At 45.7% G+C, this 23,795-nt stretch overlaps 1 protein-coding gene and 1 pseudogene across 3 annotated transcripts in view; both read left to right on the plus strand.

Moving 5' to 3' along the window:
* SCN10A (sodium voltage-gated channel alpha subunit 10) overlaps positions 1 to 17,699 on the plus strand; it is a 93,630-nt gene extending 75,931 nt beyond the window's left edge. For all 3 annotated transcript variants that reach the window (XM_042902999.1, XM_042903000.1, XM_042903001.1), the window contains 7 exons: positions 1,361 to 1,483; positions 3,049 to 3,333; positions 4,076 to 4,129; positions 4,995 to 5,132; positions 7,239 to 7,343; positions 12,401 to 12,671; positions 15,985 to 17,699. In XM_042902999.1, coding sequence (XP_042758933.1) covers positions 1,361 to 1,483; positions 3,049 to 3,333; positions 4,076 to 4,129; positions 4,995 to 5,132; positions 7,239 to 7,343; positions 12,401 to 12,671; positions 15,985 to 17,204 — 2,196 coding nt within the window. In that variant the 3' untranslated portion in view covers positions 17,205 to 17,699. The remainder of the gene's footprint in view (positions 1 to 1,360; positions 1,484 to 3,048; positions 3,334 to 4,075; positions 4,130 to 4,994; positions 5,133 to 7,238; positions 7,344 to 12,400; positions 12,672 to 15,984) is intronic.
* Positions 17,700 to 19,427: 1,728 nt separating this feature from the next.
* LOC122229367 lies at positions 19,428 to 22,624 on the plus strand (annotated as a pseudogene).
* The last annotated feature ends 1,171 nt before the right edge of the window (positions 22,625 to 23,795 follow it).

Consider the following 23,795-nt stretch of genomic DNA (forward strand, 5'->3'; position numbering starts at 1 on the left):
AATATATAGGTGAAACATGACTGAAAAAGGAGTCTGCAGCTATGGAGTCTGGAACCTAACCCGAGGGTGATAAAGTACCAGTAAATGTTGGGAGTAAGAGACACACACGATTATAATAAAATTTGCAGTGGAGAATGGATGGAATGGACACAATCCTAGAGACCAGTTGGGAGGCTAGTGGCCTGAGCAGTGGGAGTGGTGGTGGGCTTGGATAGAGTGACCCCAGATCTTGAATCTCCAACTATAGATTTTGCACGTGAGGCAGCCCTCCCAGGGGGCTGAGAAAAAAAACTGAATAGGGCCCAGCATGAAACTCCCTACCCTTTGTCAGCCAGACAGCTGGGTGCCATCTGCTGGTGTTTGGAGCCTTGCATGGAAGAAGAAAGGGGGTTCTTTCCATTCCAGCTTTCTGTGCTGGTGGAATAAGCTACTTATTTCGAGAATAGACATTGCTTGAGGCTCTATGTAATTCATATGTAAACCCCTTCCTTTCTGAAGGTCTGGTGTACATCCCCACCTAGCTTCCAGGATAAGCCAAGCCTGAATTCAGCCCACCAATCATAGTGCAGTTGGGGTCTTCCAAGATTGGGTCACAGTCTCTGGCAAGCTCAAGCCTATGCATATGGTACCACCCTGGCAACTTCAAAGTTTCTACAAGGTGTGACCATTTGTCCACATCAATTTGTGTCCTTTGTAGCCCTTGGTCAACACTTAAAAAAAAGTGAAAAGCTGGCAGACCAATAGGGAGTCACAACCCAGTCATTATATCTCAGCCCTCTGTCAAACCTGGATTTCATGGACCATGCCACACTCTTACTCGGACTCTAATTTTACACAGGGTGAAGGTATGACCTGGACTGGCAAGGCACTGACCCAAGGCCACAAAAAGAATCAGGGGATGAGAGGGAATTAGACCCCACCCAGAGCAGGACTCTTTCCACTCTACTTTTCTGAGAAAATACAGCCGGGGCTCACTTTGTATTCTTCAAAACAGACTTTCAGCATAGCCCCCATGAAGGGATGTCATCTCTCCAAGTCTCTGAAAGTTGAGTTTCAAGGCTATTGGAGCCTGGCTGGTGCCTCAAGGGAAAGGGAAGGTAATATACAGGGAGCTTGACCACCTACACACCATAGGGTCATGGTGTGCAAGACTGTTTTTCTTTCTCAGAAGTTCAGAGAAGTGATGAATGAAATCTTTAATAAAGGGGAAGAGATTGAATTCTCTCTAGACCTTTCACTGGAGTTCGGAATAAGATGGAAGTCAGGATGATGACTTGGACAGAGACAGGGATTTCCTGTCTCCTTTTACCAGGACCTTCTAGAACCTAGAGTAATACTTTTGCTCTCTGCCTGCACTCAGATCTCCCTGACAAGTCTTATAGCGAAGATCCTGCAGTATTCTGATGTGGCATCCATCAAAGCCCTTCGAACCCTCCGTGCCCTGCGGCCCCTGCGGGCTCTGTCTCGATTTGAAGGCATGCGGGTAAGATCTACCTCCAAAGTGCTCTGGTCTGCAGCGTTTAGTACCCCCTTGTCCCCACCATGCCCTCCATGCCCCTGACCCAACTCTGGGCCCACCCCCACAGGTGGACTCTGGGTCCTCACCTCCTGCCGGGACTTTGGTGGCACTGCCATGTCCTAATGCTCTGGTTCTCCTTCACATCCCTTTATGAGCTCTCTTTCCTTCCCACCTCAAATATCACATCGAGCAGCACTCAGACTGACCCCTTCCTGCTCTTAGTGAAGTGATCCTGCCTCAACATCGTTTGCCTCCCATCTCTCCATCCTGCCTCTTGTCCTTATTGCCAAAATTTTGGAGCACTCCAAACTCTTCATCTTTCCAAGGCAAATGAGCCTTCCCTCTGACACTCCATTTAAATGTGGTGGCACCATCAGTTCAGCACCATGGCCACCACCCGCCAGAAGGCATCCTGTCCCACCCAGGGCAGCCATGGGGTCCTATGGATTCTTCCCTTTCATCCATTCCTTTCTTCACCTATTGCTGTCACCTCCACCTTGCCCTGTCTTCCTCACAATGGAATACTCATAAGCCAGACCCTTGAATTACGGGGAGGTACAAGGGACCTTAATTTGTCCTCCTCCTCTTCCTCATAATTACAAAAGTCTCCAGGTACTGAAAGTGAGGTTTTGCTTTCTTCCAACACTGACTCAAAGAAGACATTCTGTCTTCAAAAACAAAAGTAGACTTTATTTTTTTAAAATCATTTCTTCTACATTTTTTAGCATGGAATCTTCTGTTTAAAAAAAAAGTAGACTTTAAAAATTCATTTGCACCTTCAGAAACACTAGCTTATGATTGAAATAGTTTGAAATTTATTTTATTTTATTTTATTTTATTTTATTTTATTTTATTTTATTCTATTCTATTCTATTTTATGTTTATGTATTTTTGAGAGAGTGAGCACAAGTGGGGGAGGGGCAGAGAGAGAGGGAGACACAGAATCCAAAGAAGGCTCCAAGCTCTGAGCTGTCAGCACAGAGCCCGACGTGGGGCTCAAACCCATGAACCAGGAGATCATGGCCTGAGCTGCAGTCGGACGCTTTACCAACTGAGCCACCCAGGTGTCCCTGAAGTTTATGTTACCTCTAGGTTGCTGCTTTACAAATAAGCAAGTTCGTGAATATGGTTTTCAATGATTCTTGACCGAAGCACACCTTAAACTGTATTTGTTAAAGCTCCTTTAAAATTGCATTTAAGAATACAGCAAGGTCCTAGAAGTCTGTATGTGTAAGTACAACACACACACTCACACTCTTACATGAACATGTGTGTATTTCTAAGTTCACCTGTCTTCTCAGTCCTGGAGAAAGATCCTAAAACCTGCTTGGAATGAAGTTTAGGGAGAAGATCTAAGTCCATCTTCAGCTACCAAGAGTCTCTCAGTCTTCTGAGTCTGAATTATTGCCCTAATTAACCCACTTCTCTTTCTGCTCCCAAAAGCCACTGGTCTTGAAGCAGGCTGAGTGAGTGTAACAGAAGTAGGATCCAGCAAGAAGGGTTCCATATCCTTTTACATTTCCCCCCAGGTGGTGGTAGATGCCCTGGTGGGCGCCATCCCCTCCATCATGAACGTCCTCCTCGTCTGCCTCATCTTCTGGCTCATCTTCAGCATCATGGGCGTGAACTTCTTTGCTGGGAAGTTTGGGCGGTGCGTCAACAAAACCAATGAGAACCTTTCTCTTGTGCCTTTATCTATCGTGAATAACATGTCTGACTGTAAAGATCAGAACCACACTGGCAGCTTCTTCTGGGTCAACATGAAGGTCAACTTCGATAATGTTGCAATGGGTTACCTCGCCCTTCTGCAGGTGGTGAGTCCTGAGATCAACCATGTTTCTTCCTTTGGCTGCTTGATAATGTGGAAGGTCTGGGGTCTTCCACAAAATGCTATGTAGAGACTTTGCAAGGGGTAGCACTCAGTGTGAGCTGAAGTCACTCTCCATTCCTATGGACTAGCATGAGGCCAAAGAGCCTCACCAATTGATTCAATGTCACAGTGGTGCACAGTGGTGCAATTAGACAAGTGTGGGATGGTAGAATAGAATGGAGGGATGAACCTTCAATGGGATTGTATCAGGTGATGACTTAGAATTCACTACTTATACAAAATAGACATGATACAGCCCCCTGTTCAGTCTTCTACTGCATATCCTCTCCTAGATGGTAATACTCCAGTCTATTGTAAGGATAGAAAGTGCTGGTGGTGATGACAGGCAAACACATTTACACTTCCATTCACTCATGCATTCATACCTTGCCTACATCTTGTTCACTCAGTCCTCCATTCAGTCAGGGGTTGATGCAATTGCTTATATATTTGTCACGCAGTTACCCACACCTTCATGCATCCCACTATTTGTTCATGCATTTGTTCAACAAATAATCCCTGGGTAGCTGTGGTGTGCCGGGCACTGTGCTTAGCCCTGGCACACATGGAGGATTGGTTCCAGGGGTCCCATGCTTTATGAGAAAAACAGACAAATCAGTGAATCAAAACAGAGTTCAGTGTAGACGATAGGCAGACACTGAGTGGCCTCTGCTCCTTGTTTCCAGGCAACCTTTAAAGGCTGGATGGACATCATGTATGCAGCTGTTGATTCCCGAGATGTGAGTCTCAGCCTGCTATGACGACTGCCTGCCCCTCCGTGCATCCCACTCACATCAGTCTATTTGAAATGGACTGAGGGTGGCCTTGGTACCAGAAGAGGCAGTCCCCCAACAGCCTGGCCCTGTCCCTCCCTGGAGCAGTGTCCAGCTGGCCCTCTACTGAGTGTTTAAGCCAACCGCACCTGTTCCCCTACCAGGCACACTACCCAGGCTTTCGAAGCTTTTCTGCTCACCATTGAGGAAAGTATCAGATAACCACTCCAGAACTGTGTACGAGGGCACTCTTGGGCAGAGGCAGGAACAGCGTGGTGGCTAGGACAAGGGTACTGTCACATCAGCCAGGTGGAGGAGATGGGTGCTGCTGGGGCAAGACCCTTTGCTGCTGTGGCAGACAGTGCCGATGCCCTGCCCCAGATCCCCTCAGCCTGCCTCTTGAGTCCACCAACGTGCTACATTTCTGATTCTCATCTGAGACTTGACTTTCTTCAGTGCCTTACGGCTCGCTCGGCAACCCCTCCCCCAAGGGTGGGGTTTGAATGTCCAAAGGGGCTGCCTCACAGATAAGTTTTGGGAGTCTGTAGAGAAGTGTTCCAGCTTCCCTGTGTCTTAGAGGTACAATTCTGAGGTGTGTTCCACACAGTTTATTGGAGAACCCCAACAGGATAAAGTGCCTGTTGTCCCCCAGTGCTGGCCTGCTTAACAACACCCCCTTCATCAACTTTTCTCCTGCTTAACCTCCCCCTCCCTCATTCCTGCTTCCTGGGATCACCTCCCAAATAAACCACCCACATCCGTGTCCTTGTCTCAGGGATGAGCACAAACATACACCCACTTGCTCTCCATGCCTCACTTTGTCTGTTCGCAGGTGAACTTGCAGCCCAAGTGGGAGGACAATGTGTACATGTACTTGTACTTCGTCATCTTCATCATTTTCGGTGGCTTCTTCACACTCAATCTCTTCGTTGGGGTCATAATTGACAACTTCAATCAACAGAAAAAAAAGATAAGTGGGGCTCAGGTGTTTTTGCGGTGGTGGTGAATCTTCCACTCCTTGTCCCCTGGCCTCATGACCAAAATCAACACTACTCGCAGCCCTCATGCCTGACCGGGAGCCCAATTTTGACCTTTAATACCAACTCCCACCTTTGCACCCTGAGCACAGCCCTCACCCCTGCTGATGTCCTGGGGCTGCTGCTAGAAGAGTGACATTTCTCTGTGTCAGCAACGACCCTGTTCCTGCCTGAGTCCCCACCCTGTCTCCCAGAATGCCAAGGTCTTCCCAGCTAAAACCAGGTGCATTGGATATGTCCCAGGTGACCCTAGGGAAATATCAACAGGGAAAGAAATGGCCCCAGCACTTGCGGCCTCTGTCTGGGGCTATGACCCCCCAGAGCACTGAATCCAGGAGGCCTCAGGAAGGGCCAGAGCTCCAATGTTGGCAGAATCCCAACCTCCTTGGGAAGGGTAGGAAGACCCTCACCTCCATGGATGCTGACTCTGATGAATAGGAATCCAATCCCAGATAACCTTTCATGTTTCCATTACAATATGAGGGCATTAAAGGTATAAAATGCTTTCTTGTTACCCTCCATTAATCCTTTCATTTAATCCCTTCCATTCCTTTGAGGTGTATAGAGCAGAACTTTAGACTTATGTAAGCCAAGATCCAGAGAAAAAAAGGGTCATGGATAAATCACATAGCACAGCATTGAGAGCCCAGAATTGGTTGTGACATGACACAAACCTAGGCTTGCATTCCCTGCTCAACTATCACTATATGGCTGACCCTGGCAATATTAAAAACTTCTCTGAGCCTCAGGTTCTTCATCCATTCAATGGAGTTAATATTACCTACACAAGGATTCTGGTAAGAGGTAAATAAAACTCTGTACAAGAAGCACCTAGTTTAGGGCTGAGCTACTGTATTATTATTGTAATTTAGAATAAATGTCTAATGGTGCAGGCATCCCACCTGCAGAAAATCCTCAACCAGAGTTCTGGGGATAAGAAGTGGGGCCCTTCTCTGTCCCAGAGGGGCTCAGCAAGGTAGCTGTGAAGGCTGACCAGTGTCATCAGCACCCTAGAGGGTTTTGAGACCATTCAAGCAATCCCTTCTCTCATTTTACAGATGAGGAAACTGAGGCCTTGACAGGGAGCTGGCCACGTTAGGTGATAGAATGAGAAAAGCCAGTGATCAAATTGGGGGAGAAACTGTGTTTGCTGACTCCTTGCTCCAAATTTTCAGTGTGTCCCCACTAAGTGCTCCCAACCTCCTGCCCCTGCCTCCAGCCCCACCAAGATGTTTCTCCCCAGAAGCCCTCTGTGCCCACAAATTTTCTGAAATCCCATAGATCTCCACAGATCTCAGCCCGCATCCCCACATTTGCAGTGACTAATTTACACGAACATGCTATGGAGATGGGAAGATTTCAAATTATGTCAGGAAGTGAAAGGTGAGGGGTTGAATGAAGGAGGTCTAGAGGGTCCTTAAAGAAAACCCAAAACTAAGGGAGGAAGGCATTTCCAACAGTGGAATTTAACTGTAACCACAGAGGGCAACACACGTGGCGGGGCCTTAAGAGAACCAACCAAGAATTCTCCAAGGAATTCTTGGATAAGTCAGTAATAGTCCTCAGCTCCTCTTCAGAAAGGGGTTAAGCGGCTGGGTCTCAGGGTCTTTGTTCCAGAAGGCCCTGAAGGAAGCTCTTGCCCCTGGCAGGAACTGTGATTCTAGAAGCCTAGTGGATTTGACTGTAATGAGCAGGCTAGATTTAAGGCTCAGATTTAAAATGATATTTACCTTCTCCTGGGGTTCTACTCTCAAATGCCCCCTACTCTGTTGAGGCAACACCTCTGGGTTCTTGAAGAAGAGAAACAGGCTTTGTTCCAGAGGCCCAGGCAGGGAGTCAGAGCTGGGGCTCAGTCCTATCCACTCTGTCACTGTTTGTGGCACCCAGACAGGACGCTGCTTGACTCTGGCCTTGACATGTCTTTCTACAGAGAAGGGAGTAGGAGGAGATGTACTTCTTCTCCAGCCTGCTCTGATTTTGGTATCCCTGGAAATTTCCATTGCTTTAATAATAGTGGTGTGTGCTATCCCCTCTCATACTTAGGGGGCCAGGACATCTTCATGACAGAGGAGCAAAAGAAGTACTATAATGCCATGAAGAAGCTGGGCTCCAAGAAGCCCCAGAAGCCCATCCCTCGGCCCCTGGTAAGCCCCAGAGCTTCCATCCAGAAGAGTATGTCTGGAAATCCAGGTGACAGCCTGTGCCTGTACCTGTGCCTGTGCCTGTGCTGCGTAGGGGTTGACCAGTGCTCTCTGTGAAGCAGTAAATCTGGGTTGTGTTTGGGGACAAGGTAACAAGAGTTCCAAGACCCAAGGAATGAGGAGACTAAAAGAAGCAACTGTGGTATTCTGGAGTGAATATATCTCCTACAGTTACTCCAAATTGACCTGTTTAAGGAAGTACTGAGTTCCTCAACCAGTTTAGGGTTCAATCACAAGACTGGGAACAGGTTAGGCTAAACGATAGTAGAGGTGGTTAGAGCCCTGAGATGAAGGGTTTGTGTGGCTGTGCATCATGATCTAGCCTCCATACATAAATCTCCAGCCTCACCCTACATTCCACCCCACCCCTATAGTAGACAGAGAGGAAATGGCCAAAACCCAACCCCCCGGGATCCTGGCCCCAGTGATGGTCATGGTCAAGTGGCACAATAGGAATAAAAAGTTGTGTTTAGACTAACCAAAACTTAGAGCCATACTCCACTTTTATTCTTTATTCACAAAGACCCTAAGAGACATGCCATTTTATTTCTCCATTAAATGCAACACCCAAACCATACGTGTTATCACCTAAGTTCTTCTCAGTCCTCCACCAGAAGATGGAAAATGTCAAACCTCTAGTTGGCCTCTGTTGAGACTGGATGAACAGGTTTGGGAGTGGGAGTATTGCTATGCTGGAAATGTACAACTGAACTTCTTCCAAGAATTTCTGAGCCATCCACTCCAGTGAATGGAATTGGCATCTTGTCCCTTTACATAACCTTTCTGTGGTTAAGATGTGGTATTTGTGAAGAAAACTACAGGTGCTGCATAGGGCACAATGCCATTAGCCTTTCCCCCCACCAGGGCAAAACCTAAGAACCTGCAACAAAGGAGTGGACCTTTCCCTAGAATTAGAAAGACATACATTCTGTTGGCCATGGCATTAGGATTTCTAAATCAAGGCATGGGGTTTGCATAAGTGACTAAAAACTTCATGAGCACACAGCCTTGAAAACAGTTACAGGAGGAAAAAAAATGCTATGGTTTTTGGATGTATTTTACTTGGAAACAGTGGTCACAAATGTATCACTATGCTCAATTCTAACAAGAAGTGTTATAATGGAGGTGTCTGGGTGGCTGAGTTGGTTGAACATCTGACTTTTGATTTTGGCTCAGGTCATGATCCCAGGGTTGTGGAATTGAGCCCCCATGTCAGGCTCGACACTGAGCATAGAGCCTGCTTGAGATTCTCTCTCTCCTGCCCCTCTCCCCCACTCATGCTCTCTCTCAAATAAAATAAATAATAAAAAGAAGTGTTACAATGAGGGGTGATAGGATGTTCAGACCTCTGTAGAGGCAGAGATTTCCTTCCAAATCCCCATAAGGATCAAGATAACTGGGGTGGAATGAACCTAAGGGAAAGTCCTTAAGGCTCAGGGAGTATCCCTCTGTCGGCCAGGTTAATGGGCAGGAAGGGGCTCAGAATTAAAAGATGTAGGTAAATGACTGAGCCCAGCCAATCAGCATCAAGTCAGGGGAGAAGGATCCTGAGACTTACAGATAATAAAGCAGCTGAGTCCCTGCTGGCCATCACTGGTGGCTAGACCAATGCTGAGTCCACAATTGAACTAGACACTAAGGAGTCTGTGCTAGGGACATCCCTTGGCGAATCATGTTGGTACCTTGCCCTATACACTGCTCAATCTCTCCATAACATCTCAGCTTCTCCCCTTTTATCAACCAACCCCACAGGCCACCATACCTTCCTCCTGTCAAGGAGGACAATTTCCCTGAGATAGGATTAACTGAATTTCAGAAAAGGGCCCTGGAGAGGACACTATCTTAATACAAAAGCAGGAACCTAATGTTGAAATTCCAGGCACTACAATAAGAGTGGAAGACAATGGTTGGGCAGGAAGACTTACAATGAAATCACCATTTCTCCCGCTTAAGCCATAACCAAGACCCTCCAAGGTTGGCACTCAGGGAAGCCCTCACATGGATAAGGAAAGTGAGACATCACAGCCCAGCTGTATTTCTGAGATTCATCATCCCTTTGGATGGGAAGGGGGTGTATTACTAATTAACTATCAACACTGTCCTAGCTTTAGTGGAAGAACACGGCTCTCTCCTTAATACTCTGTTCCAAGCACAGCCAACATAATTTTCCCTTTGTTCCCCTTATCGTAGCTGAGGCAAGACCTGAACATTTAATTAAGACTTTGAAGTCTTAGAGGTCCCAAAGGGGAAACTAACAGAGCAGGGGCCCAAGCAACAACTGCATATGGCTGCTCTCCAGGGCCCAAAGCCTTCCCCTGCCCTCCCTCCTGGCTGGCATCCATATGGCAGGCAACATCTTGGTATTCACCACTCAGTGGGACAAGCCTGATCATCTGCCCTCCTCAAAGGCCAGACCCAAGCCAAAAGAGAAATTCCCACTCCCACCTAAGACTCACCTTCCCAGATCCAGCTCTCTTTTCACTAGACTATTAGCACTGGAATGCTCACCTTCTTCCCTTAGTAGTCCCAATATGTTGACTGGTCAGATAAAAGCTGAGCATTGACACAGTAGTTCTGCCCCATAGGTGCATGGGTGCCATTTCACAGCAGGGTCAACCTGGGACACGCACGCGTGTGCATGTGCACGCACACACACACACACACACACACACACACACACACACACCCCTCCACACTACTGGCAAAGCTCAAGTTCTAAATTTTATGCTTCATCCATAGCAAAGACTAAGACTTCCACAAGACTGGGAAATCTCATTCTGTAACATCCCCTGCTATAGAAATTACTAAAAGCAGGTTTCACATACTCCCCTTTATAGGAAAATAATAGGCTCTAGAATATCACATCATCAGTCACCCACTTCATCATCTCTGAGAGCACTGAGGGTTGCAGAGAAGTGATCCCTGCCCACAGGCTAAGCCAAGAGCAGCAAGCCACTCCATTCTCCAGCATACAAATATCTGGGGCAAACTCAATGCCCACATCTCAGTAATGCTGTCACCTGCTCTGTTCAATTACAAGTTGTGTGGTCATAATTAGGCCTTTATTTTTCTTGCCATTTTCAGTGATGAAATGGAAGTTATTCGTGGCTCTGCAATCCCCCTCCCACTCCAGAAGAGACACGGACCAGCAGTTATGCCAAGATCCAGGCCCATTTGGGTCTGATCCTTTACTCCAACCCCACAGAGTAGCAACCCCTCCCCACCAGGAAGCAGAAAACAAGATCCAGCCTCTGTCACAGCCCTTCTCCTCTCTGTCTGCTTTGCAGCTTCTGTGAGCTCCCTGGTGAGACTCATGACAGGGTCCTCTCTGCCTCCACTCATGCAGAGCCCCAAACATAGTACACATTCAGTAAGTGCCTATTATACACAATAGATTGGCCTTCTAATTTTATTTGAGGTATGGGTAATTCAGAGCTGTCCGTTCTGTCATCCATTCATTCATCTATTTATTGAGGATCTATTTCATGTCAGGTACTTACTAATTCACAAGCTGGAGAGATTGCTAAGAGAGAAAGAATAGGGTGAAGAGTCCTGCCTAGACTGAGCCTTGAGGTGCTCTAACATCTATGGGTTGCATAAAGAAGACTCAAAACAGAGCAGCCAGAAAGGCAAGAAAAGAACCAGGAAAGTAAGGCATGATGGAAACCAAGAAAGGATAGTTTCAACGTGGCATGTGTGGCAAGCAATGCTGAACAGGTGTCCATGGACTTACATTATGGAGGTCATCGGTGATCTGAATGAGAACCATCTCAGTGGCGGGATGGGGACAAAAGTTATGTTGGAGTGAGTGGGAAACAGTGATTGCACAACATGCCTTTAAGAATTTACTGTAAGAGTGGAGGGGAGGAGTAGGGTGGTAGGTTGTAAGGTTCAGGAAGATTTTTCTTTAAGCTAGGAACAGCTGGGTTATTAGAGATTTAGCTAAGGAACAAAGAGGTAGTAGCCAAGAGAGGCCATATCTGGCCAAAAGCCTCACTCCTCAGTAATGAAGCCAAAGGACCAGGAGGTTGGCAAGTGTCAGCAGTGAAGAAGAGGTAAAGGTGGGCTACATAAATGACACAAGCTTCAGAGGAGGAAGGGTTTTGCAAGCTGCAGGAGGAGCAAAGTTCCGAAAGATACAATGGGAAAAGAGAAGGACCCCAAGCCTGTCCCTTTGACCTGGGGTACCTGGGGTGGGGGAGAATAGCAGCCACTGAGTTTGCAGTTCTTTGTTTGTTTTTGTGAGAGAGAGAGAGTGAGAGAGAGAGTGCCGCATGAGCAAGGGAGGGGCAGAGAGAGAGGGAGGGAGAGAGAATCCCAAGCAAGCTCTGCACTAATAGTGTGGAACACAATGTAGTGCTTGACCCCACAAACCCTGAGATCATGACCTGAGCTGAAATCAAGAGTTGGACGCTCGATTGATTGTGCCACCTAGGGGCTCTGAGTTTGCAGTTCTTGAACTCATGCTATGCAGGCACTGTGGGAACACAATGTTAAATGAGACATGGCCCCTTCCTCAAAGAGTTCACTGTTTAGCAGAGAAGAGAAGCACACATGAAATGCTAGAACTCAAGACTGACTACAAAGGCTGTGGGAGGAAAGAGGAAATGAGCAATGTGGTATGATGTGATTAGGGAGATCTCCCTGGAGGAAGTGGGGCTTAAGACAAATGGATCACTCCAGACTATTTGGATTTAGACAGCCAAGAGAAGGGATGGGAAAGACTTTGCAAATGGAGCACCAGCAAGGACAAAGTGCCTGATGACTTCAAAGGGGTGAGAAAGATAACAAGGACTTGAATCGAGGCATTGAGGTAGAATCAACTAAGGATAAGATTCTGGAAGGAGTAAGGACAGGACTTGGCTTCTCTCTGGATGTGGAGTGTGAGCAAGACAAGAGAGACAGGCTTTAGAAAGCCATCTGTGGAGAGCACAGCCTCTCTAGATGCGTTGTGTTTATCGGCCAGTAAGGCCCTGATATACCATCTCTTGTTTTCTCAGAACAAGTACCAGGGCTTTGTCTTTGACGTTGTGACCAGACAAGCTTTTGACATCATCATCATGGTCCTCATCTGCCTCAATATGATCACCATGATGGTGGAGACTGATGACCAGAGTGAAGAAAAGACAAAAATCCTCAACAAAGTCAACCAGTTCTTTGTGGCTGTCTTCACGGGAGAGTGTGTCATGAAGGTGTTCGCCTTACGGCATTACTACTTCACCAATGGCTGGAATGTGTTTGACTTCATTGTCGTGGTCCTCTCCATTGGGAGTAAGTGGGCTCACAGCTGGCGGGGAAGCCCAGCCTCTGCTTGGGGTTGTTTGGGTTGTTGTTTTCAAAACCAAGAGGGCAACCAACAAATTTGTCCAATACCTATTACGTATTAGAGGAGCCCAGTATTTGCTGCTTTCCAAGAGCAGCAGGTTTAAAATGCCTCTGGGCCTCTCGGTGAAATGGAGAGTTTCCATTGGCCTTCTCCATGCAGTCATGAAGGGTTTTTAGGCACCTACTGTGTGCATAGCCCATTGGCTGAGCTTTGGGGGCTGTTAGGGATAATCACTTCTCCAGAGAAAATAAGATGATGGAGTTTCCTTTATCTTGATGGCCTTCAAAGTGAAGAATGGGTGGTGTGATGTGAGGTGAGTCATAAAATACTTTCTGGAAAAGGAGGTGGTTGCCAGAAGAGTGGGAAATACTAAGAGTGTTCAAAGGAGATTTTTTTTTTTTTAAGTTATATGAGACCTTTATTTCAAAATGAAATTTCTTGTAAAACAGTGATTGTCCAGGGACGTCTGGTGGCTCAGTCGGTTGAGCGTCTGACTTTGGCTCAGGTCATGATCTCACAGTTCGTGAGTTCGAGCCCTGCATCGGGCTCTGTGCTGATGGCTCAGAGCCTGGAGCCTGCTTCGGATTCTGTGTCTCCCTCTCTCTCAGCCCTTCCCCCACTTGTGCTCTGTCTCTCTCTGTCTCTCAAAAATAAATAAATGTAAAAAAAAAAATTTCAAACAATGATTGTCCAACCCTAATAATTTAAAAATCAGGAAACATTTATTCAGTGCTACTCTATAGTGTAGAAACTGCCTGTACAAAGGAGATTCTTAAGTCAAGGATCTAGAATTAAATATCTATAAAACTGTCCACTTAGGGAATGTGAGTGATAGAAAAATCAAAGGGTCAATGCCAAGAGATCAATGCTCTTAGGGCCTAGTGTGGGTGTTGAATGATAGGCCCAGTTTTGGAGGACCAATGAGTGTTCAGAGAAAATTAATAAAGTCAGAAGCTAAAGTGGGGAATGGAGCCACCATAGCTGGGTACTTGCTGACATCTGAGGACTGGGATGCATTCCTTGGATCTTCACAATAGCTCTCTGGAGTGTTCTTATCCTCATCTTGGAATTTAAAATTGAGCCTCACAGATTAAGAAAGTGATACAAGGTCACAGTTTGTAAAGGGCAGAGCTGAATTTAGTCCAGGCTAATGTTCTTCTTCTTCTTTTTTTTTTTTTTAATGTTTACTTATTTTTGAGAGACAGAGCACAAGTGGGGGAGGGGCAGAGAGAGAAGGAGACACAGAATCTGAAGCAGGATCCAGGCTCTGAGCTGTCAGCACAGAGCCAAAGGAACCTACGAACTGCGAGATCATGACCTGAGTCAAAGTCAGTCACTTAACCGACTGAGCCACCCAAGCGCCCCAGACCAGGCTAATGTTCTTCTAATGAACTAGATGCTTTCCAACAATAACCGAGAGAGTGTTCCTGGCCTTCTTGTGGTTTAGGCAAAGTTTGGCTCTACAAAGGCCAAATCCCACGCGCCAGCTTTACTTTGCATTATAAATATATCCTGACCTGTTATATCATAACTTGCTTACTTTTCATGTCAGGGCATAGCTGTGGATTTCATTTTCCATTGATTTACCATCAAAAGCTAACAGCATCTAAATACAACTTGGCAGCATTTAATCAATCTCCCCACCCAGGTGCTGAAACACAGCCCTGGGTTGTGTTTATTTGTTGGTGAGTTTACGTTTATTTTTGTGTTTCACTTTGTTTTCCTGCTGCTGGTGGTTTTTGTGGGAGGTTTGTTTTGTTTGTTTGCTTTCCCAAAGTGGGAGATTTTAAAGGCCATTTTGATTTTATAATAGAGAAAAGAGCTTGCTTATGTGGGCTCCCATATCAATTCTATAGAAATAAATATACTCAAAGTACTCCAATCTATGATGGGGACACCTTAACTGCTAGTTCCTATGACCCACACAGCAACACCATCCACTGGTTAGAAATAAGTCATAGAGGCAGCTAGAAAACTAGTGAAAGAACCCACCTCTTCACCCCCCTGCCCTCCCTCTCTCCCTTTCTTCCTTCCCACCAGCAAGACATGTATTGAGTACCTAATTGCTATAAGTATGAAGACTCATTATCCCTTGAAGTACATGTAAACTGGTTGGCTGGCAGAATCTTAGTAGATTATATAGAAACATAATGTACCCCACACTGTAGAAAAATATCCCAGTTAAATTGACTTCAAGAGAGGGGCTTTCATAAAGATTTTACAATATAATATTATAATTGCTTCTTGAATCTCTTCCCATTTCCTTCCTCCTTCCAACACAATACTGTGACCACCCATATTCATATGAAAAAAGGCAAGTAGGAGACGAAGGTCAAGGGAACCCTGGCAAAGTGAGAGAGAGCTGGCCACCACACTCCTCACCATTTGTCCTAAGAGGTTTCAAATCCTGTCTGACCTAAAGACCTCGCCTAATCTTTGGTGGGCCCTGTGTCCCACAAATCTTCAAATTAGATATCATATAGGGAGACATATACATTCTTCATCTTTCCAACTTTGTTCATAGTTGGGGATGGGAGGGCTGTAACTGACCCTAAACAAGCCTATCTGTAGGCCCTAACATACAGTTCAAACGCAGCTGGAAATGAAAGAAACAAATACAAGCCATTATGTAGACAGCTGGCCATTCAAAGCCATTCTGCTTTAGCTGTCAGCAAGTTGCCCGACTCCTCAGGCCCCCCTTGTAATTAACACCAGGCTCTGTACAATTATCCACAGGACCATGTGCCAGGAACTAAGTCAATCTTCCCAGTAGGAGATGGGGAAATGAATCACAAGGGACCCTGACCTTCACAGAGCACAGGACAAGGGTGGAGGAAAAGGCATGTCCCAAGGCTGAATTCTCAAGGAAGAGTAGGACCTGTGTCATAGACAGAAATGGACAAGGACTGTGTGTATGTGGAATATGGTGCCATCACTTCCAGCTAGGCTGCAGAAGGTAGGGCTTTGACCATGGAGGTTGACTAAGAGGAAGACATTCCAGATGGAAGGAAAGAAAGATAAGAACATGGTGGGAAGGATGGGACTTACTTCAGAGACAAACGATTTATGCAGTGAGCATGTACGGAGCCCCTACATTATGCCAATCACCATGCAATGCTCAGAGGGCCCAGAGTACTTGATTACAGATCCTCACATGGAGGTCCACACAGAGCAGAGACGGGAGAGCGTGACCGCGGCCAGCTTTGTCAAGGCTCATGCTTGTAAGTACTAATTAGATCATTTTCCTCTCTTCTAAAGGCCTGGTGTTTTCTGCGATTCTGACGTCACTCGAAAATTACTTCTCCCCAACGCTATTCCGAGTCATCCGCCTGGCCCGAATCGGCCGCATCCTCAGGCTGATCCGAGCGGCCAAGGGGATCCGCACGCTGCTCTTTGCCCTCATGATGTCCCTGCCTGCCCTCTTCAACATAGGGCTGCTGCTCTTCCTCGTCATGTTCATCTACTCCATCTTCGGCATGGCCAGCTTCCCCCATGTAAGGTGGGAGGCCGGCATCGACGACATGTTCAACTTCCAGACCTTCGCCAACAGCATGCTGTGCCTCTTCCAGATCACCACGTCGGCCGGCTGGGACGGCCTCCTCAGCCCCATCCTCAACACGGGGCCCCCCTACTGCGACCCCAATCTGCCCAACAGCAACGGCTCCCGGGGGAACTGTGGGAGCCCGGCCGTGGGCATCCTCTTCTTCACCACCTACATCATCATCTCCTTTCTCATCGTGGTCAACATGTACATCGCAGTGATTCTGGAGAACTTCAATGTGGCCACACAGGAGAGCAGTGAACCTCTGAGTGAGGATGACTTTGACATGTTTTATGAGACCTGGGAGAAGTTTGACCCGGAAGCCACTCAGTTTATTACCTTTTCTGCCCTCTCGGACTTTGCAGACACCCTCTCTGGCCCCCTGCGAATCCCAAAACCCAATCAGAATATATTAATCCAGATGGACCTGCCCTTGGTCCCTGGAGATAAGATCCACTGTTTGGACATTCTTTTTGCCTTCACTAAGAATGTTCTGGGAGAATCTGGGGAGTTGGATTCTCTGAAGGCAAACATTGAAGAGAAGTTTATGGCAACTAATGTTTCAAAAGCATCTTATGAACCAATAGCAACCACCCTCCGGTGGAAGCAAGAAGACATTTCGGCTACTGTCATTCAAAAGGCCTATCGGAGCTATGTGCTGCACCGCTCCAAGACAATCTCCAGCCCTCCAGGTGTGCCCAGGGCTGAGGAGGAGGCTGTGTCACCCCCAGATGAAGATGAAGCCTTTGCTGGATTCATGGCAAATGAAAACTGTGCCCTCCCAGACAAATCTGAAAGTGTGTCTGCTGTATCTTTCCCACCATCCTATGACAGTGTCACTAGAGGCCTTAGTGATCAAGTCAACCTGAGCACATCCAGCTCAATGCAGAATGAAGATGAAGCTACCAGTAAGAAAGCAACTGCCCCTGGGCCCTAGTGAGGACACTCTAGCATGGACATAACCAGTTCTGATGTGACCTTCTGCTCTGTGATAACTCTTTCCCACTACAGGTGGCACCCAGCTACCCCCTCATAGATGCATGCCACCGGTCAGTGTCAGAACCGGGAAGAGAACGCAATTGGCACCCACCTTTGCAGAAACCGTCATATGCCCACAGGAGTCAGAGCCTAGAGCATCTCCACTGTGACTACCCTTTTGAATTTCAATGTCAGATGATGTATTCTCTTACTTTCCAGAAAATGTCCCTGGTCCTCTTATTTTCATTGTGACCAGAGCTTACATCTACTGTGACAAACTTCTCAGGACCAGAACTTCCAAAGATCTATGGCAAGGATGTTGCTGAAGGTCCAAGGTAGTCCTCTGTGAAACACCACATAGGGATTGGCAATCTTATTTAGGATTCTGCATGACTGCATGTTGAGAGTTGCCAGACAATTGTTCCTGCCCAGGGTAACATCTGTGGTCTATGTCACGAAAGGCCTTTGAGATATCCATTAAAATTAATATTTTTAAAGGTATAGCAAGGCCAATGTTACATCTTAAAGCATCATTTTAAAAAATTGTATGATACTGACATTTGTCATAAATCACTTCTTCACTTTCGGTTTCCTGATATTATTTTGCAGTTTGAGCTTGAGTCTGGATGGGGCAGGAAGTAGCACTGTCCTGAAAGTTTGTTCTAATCCTAAGTACTCCACCAACTGCCATGCCACCTGCACCACACCCTTTCCCCTCTGAACCTCAGTTTCCCCTCTTGTAATATTGGTGGGAGGCAGGAGACAAAATGGACACTCTCTATAGCCCTTGCATTTCCTGTTATAGAACTCAGTCGCGCTCTGTTCCAATTTAGGTGAGGAAAACACTCTCTCCTGAAGCTGCCAATGGTCAGACTTTCCTGCTGTGTGGCTAAAGAGGCAGCTTTTGGATACATTCCAGAACCAGTTTCACATCTCATAAGCAGACCTTAAGAAGGAAAGTTTTCACATTTCCCTTGGGCCAAGTTTCCATTATTAGTATAATCAAAAGAAAAGGGACATTTTGAAAAAGATGAACTGAGAGATAAAAGGTATGGTCAATATTTTCTTAAATTCATCCTACAAATGTGATTAAGTAACTATTCTATGACAGGCATGCTCTAAATACAAGCGATAATGGGAACTAAGCCCCAAACAATTCATTGGACTTAAGCAGTGGGTGAAGAAAGGGTTGTCAGAAGATAATATTCAGCCCAAAGAATGTGGCGGGTCTTAAGATGAAGGAGAGCAAAGAGTTCATGTGACAACATAGGGTATAAAGGATCTCAATGACAGCCATGATCTTCTATTAGCCCTTGGGACATTTCCTGCCACAATAACAAGGAACAGGTAAATTTGCTGGTATATATATTTAATCACGTCTTAAGACTTCCCATTTATACAATTACAAAGCCTAGAGACTAGTCCGCCATACATGCCTCATGGATACAGATTTTCTGAAACCTTGATCTCCTTTCTCTGTCACTGTTGGCCCATCAGAGGCCAAAGTGGCTTTCAAGATGCTTGTTGGGGGTTTGTCAGCACCCACAGATGGAGGTTAATATGGTGATGATGGAATAACTGAGGGCATGGGCTATCCCAGGACAAATCAGATGTTCTCTGGATGCGTGATTTGTATCTTAAGGATGAGTTCAACAAAATGGCTCTTCCTCCCTGGTTTCTCTGAACCAGGGAGCACAGATGTTGATGGTGCCACTTCTTCAACCTCTAAATCCCATGAATTTAATTAAATGCCATCTAAGACAGCTGGATGGACAGAGAACTTGGGGAATGGCTTGTTTTTATATGTTCTGTGGAAGAATGAAATGTACCCAATCATCAGACTAGTTTTATTAAGTAGATGATATTATTCTCAAAGATATTCCTGATCCATTTTTGCCCCAGGTTGTGACTTGAGTTGTTCCCCCCCACCCCTGAAAAAGATATGTTGAAGTTCTAAGCCATGGTACCTGCAAATGTGACCTTATTTGGAAATAGAGTCTTTGTAGATGCAGTAATAGTGGATTTAAGTGGGCCCTAATCCAGTGATGAATATCTCTAAAACATGAGGGAAATTTGAACATAGACACACAGAGAAGAGAATGCCATGTGAAAACACACACACACACACACACACACACACACACACAGAAGCTTTGTGAAGACAGAGGCAGAAATTAGAGTGATGTGGCTGCAAGCCAAGGAATGCCAAGTATTGCTGGAAACCACCAAAAACTAGAAAAGGACAAAGAAGGATTCTTCTCTAGAACCTTCAGAGACAGCATAGACCCGTCAATATTCTGGCCTCCAGAACTGGGAGAGAATACGTGCCTGTTATTTTAAGCCACCTAGTTTGTGGTACTTTGTTACAGCAGCCCTAGCAAACTAACACACCCCACCTTTTTTCTATACAGATGCATTTCCCAAATTATTATGGGAACCACTGGAAAAGTAATTCAATAGACACAGCTTGCATTGCACAGAGTTTTCAGAAATCTATTCACTAAACAGAAGCTTACTGATTAGAACCATATCTTGCCAGGAATGGCCGCACAGCTCCCCAGGTTCCCGGGCCGATGGCTATTTAAGCGCGGCCCACCGTGTCAGCTGCGTGGCAGCCTGGAGGCTCGGCACCCGGGAGTCATGCTCGCTTCGCGGAGGTGCTAGCTGGCCGGGGACCTGAGTCTAGAAGCAAGACTTCTTCCATCTACTGCTTGTCAAATGGTAGACTGGACATTCGGAAAGCCTGTAATGGGGGGTTTGCTTTTTAGACCTTGGGAGAAAGAAATAATACCTTGTAGAAAAGTACAATATTAGGCTCCAAAGATGGCCAACAAACCCTTTTACCCAGATTATTTTAAGCTGAACTGGAGGGGACGTGGGGAGGCTTCAGGAAGAGGTCTTACCTACTGTCTTCAGGGACAGATAAGGATCTGTAGCAGGTTATGTTCATCTGAGACTTCGGGGATTGCCTGGTGTCACTAAGCATCTGCTGGTGCTGGAGGTGGCTGTCTGCCTTCTTGCCGTGTCTAACGAAGTAGAAACGAGCACAACTAATGGTCAGCCTGACCAACAGGCTGCACCAAAAGCACCATCGAAGAAGGAAAAAAAAGGCTCTGAAAAGACAGATGAGTATCCTTCGGCCAGATTCAAAGGTGATGGTGTAAAATACAAGGCCAGGCTGATTGGCATTGATGATGTGCCCGATGCAAGAGGGGATAAAATGAGCTAAGATTCCATGATGAAACTAAAGGGAATGGCGGCAGCTGGTTGGTCTCAAGGACAACACAAACAAAGGATCTGGGTCAACATTTTCCTTTCTGGGATAAAAATAATTGATGAGAACAACTGGCGTGATAGAGCATGAACGCCCAGTAAATAAAATTTCTTTCGTTGCCCGTGATGTGACAGACAACGAGGCGTTTGGTTATGTGTGTGGAGGAGAAGGCCAGCATCAGTTTTTTTGTCATAAAAACAGGACAACAGGCTGAGCCATTAGTTGTTGATCTTAAAGACCTCTTTCAAGTTATCTACAATGTAAAGAAAAAGGAAGAAGAAAAGAAAAAGATGGAAGAAGCCAACAAGGCACTAGAGAACAGGAGTGAGACCCTACTGACCCTTGATGACCAAGCTAACAAACTAAAATTGGGTGTTGACCAGATGGATTTGTTTGGGGACATGTCTACACCTCCTGACCTAAATAGTCCAGCAGAAAACAAAAATACCCTGTTAGTGGATCTAAACTCTGAAATCGACACCAAGCAGAATTCTTTAAGAGAAAATCCATTCTTAACAAATGGCATTACCTCCTGCTCTCTTCCTCGACCAAAGCCTCAGGCAGCTTTCTTGCCTGAAAATGCCTTTTCTGCCAATCTCAACTTCTTTCCCACTCCTAATCCTGATCCTTTCCATGACGATCCTTTTGCACAGCCAGACCAATCCTTTTGCACAGCCAGACCAATCGACACCCTCTTCGTTTGATTCTCTCAAATCTTCAGATCAGAAGAAAGAGAATTTGAGTAGTTTGTCTACTCCACTGAGTAACAGGCCCCTGAATGGGGATGTTAACTACTTTGGTCAGCAGTTTGACCAAATCTCTAACCTGACTGGCAAACAGGAAGCTCAGGCAGGCCTGTGGCCCTTTTCAAGTACACAAACACAGCCAGCAGTGAGAACTCAAAATGGGGTATCTGAAAGAGAACAGAACGGCTTCCATGGCAAATCCTCCCCGAAGCCTTTTGTGGGAAGCCCTCCCAAAGGACTGTCCATACCGAATGGCGAAAAGCAGGACTTGGAAAGCTCTGTCCAGTCCTCACCACATGACCCTATAGCCATTATCCCACTTCCACAAAGTACCAAACCAGGACGAGGCAGAAGGACTGCTAGGTCTCCAGCAAAAGACTTGCCTGCATCAGACATCTTTACCCCTCCCATCTCAGAACTTCCCAGCCAGACATCACCTACAGGACAATCTGCAACCCTACAGACCAACCCTCTGGATCTCTTTAAAACAAATGCTTCTACCCCAGTGGGACCCCTTGCGGGTTTAGGTGGTATACCAGGTAGCCCCCCCCCCCCGCCCCGCCCCAGGCAGGACCATGGAATCCAACATCTTTAGTCTTCAATCAGTCCGTGTCAGTGGTACCAGGAGCCACGATGAGGGGTCAGCCTTCAGGATTCAGTCAGCCAGTTGTTTTTTACCAAAAGCCCAGGTGTTCCAAGTTGGAAGTAGCCTTCATCTTAGCAGCTTTAACTCCAACTCCAGGCCCTGTTGTTTGGGGCCAATCAGCCTCTGTGGCACCCAATACTTGGTCATCAACAAGCCCTTTGGGGAACCCTTTCCAGAGCAATATTTTTCTGACTTCTACTATGTCTGCCCAGTCCCCTCCTATGCTCTCCTCTGTCCTGGTCACTCCTCCTCAACCACCTCCCAGAACTGGCCCTCCAAAGGACACCTCCAGTGATGCCCTCACTGCCTTGGACCCACTTGGGGATAAAGAAGTCAAAGAAGCGAAAGAAATGTTTAAGGACTTTCAACTTCGGCAGCCACCTGCTGTGCCTGCAAGGAAGGGAGAGCAGACTTCCTCCGGGACCTCAAGTGCCTTCTCCAGTTATTTTAAGAGCAAAGTTGGCATTCTGCAGGAGAATGCAGACCATGATGACTTTGATGCTAATCAACTGTTGAAAAAGACCAATGAACCACCAAAGCCAGTTCCCAGACGGGATTCCCTGCCAGTTACCAAATCTGCTGACAATGCATTTGAGAACCCTTTCTCTAAAGATTCCTTCAGTTCATCGCAAACCTCTATGGCTTCTCAACCCACATCTCCTGATGTATATAGGGATCCTTTTGGAAATCCTTTTGCCTAACTTCTGAACTTGATATGCTGACTCTCCAGAGGAACAAAAATTTTGGCCTTTTTGCTAATATCCAAACACCTTGACCTCTGTTCTTGTTCCAGCTTTGACATATTAACTGTTGCTTTATTTCTTGCTATCTCTTCCACTTGTAAAATATCTTTCACTTTCTGTTTAGATTAAAGCTAAACTGAATCTATGGCTTTAAATAAATAAAGACTCTAAATTCTCTTTGAAAAAAAACCCACAAGCTTAGTCCTTGAAAATTTCACTAGATCTACTTGAAAGTTCAGCCGGTGGTCCAATTACAAGGTTAAGCGAATCTTAGAGGTCCAGGGCAGATGGAAAATCAGAGCTGAAGGGAAACAAGAAACAGAACAGCAGTGTTGACTGTATAAATATCTGAAACCTTAAAATATGCCTCCACTATAAACACTACCTTGACTTTTTAATCCATTAAACTGTGTAACACAGAGACATACGTAGCCAAGAACATTCAAGAACATCCAGCCAACACAGATGAGAAGATGTAAGCAGAGCCTCGGTGTGCTAGAGCGTTTGCCTTAAGACAAAGGTGAAGTCACTTTCCCAAGCACTGGGGATGTAAAATTAGTAAGACACATCCTCAGCCTGGAGCTGAACACAGGCTGAGGTTTAATAAAAAATAAAAAATAAAAAATAAAAAATAAAAAATAAAAAATAAAGCAGTCCCAAGATTTCCAACAGTGACAGGCTAGTAAAAGTTTGTATTATTATTAAACTTTGCTAAGTTAAGAATTCATGAATTAATTACTAGGATTGCCACTAGCAGAATAGAAACAAAGTATATTCCAAACGAGGATGGGGGATATAAGCTAATAAATAATTAGACAATCAAAAAAGTAAGATAGGGAGGAAGATATGAGAAATATAGAATAAGAGGAACAAATAGAAAAGACAGAGTAATGTAGTATATTTGAAAACAAATATATCAACAGTTATATTAAATGTAAATGGACTATGTGCTCCAAAAAATCAGCAAAGATTGTAACACAGAATTTTTAAATGCCAATACACAATGTTTATAGAAAGACAAAACTAAAGCCTAAGGTTATCAAAAAGATAAAAATAAAAAGAGGGAAAAGATATACCATGTAACTATTAATCAAGTAGCTGCAAAGTTCATGGTTTTTTCCAAGTATTTAGGGAACATTTA

The sequence above is a fragment of the Panthera leo genome, chromosome C2, assembly GCF_018350215.1.
Source record: "Panthera leo isolate Ple1 chromosome C2, P.leo_Ple1_pat1.1, whole genome shotgun sequence".
NCBI classification, from domain to species: Eukaryota; Metazoa; Chordata; class Mammalia; order Carnivora; family Felidae; genus Panthera; species Panthera leo.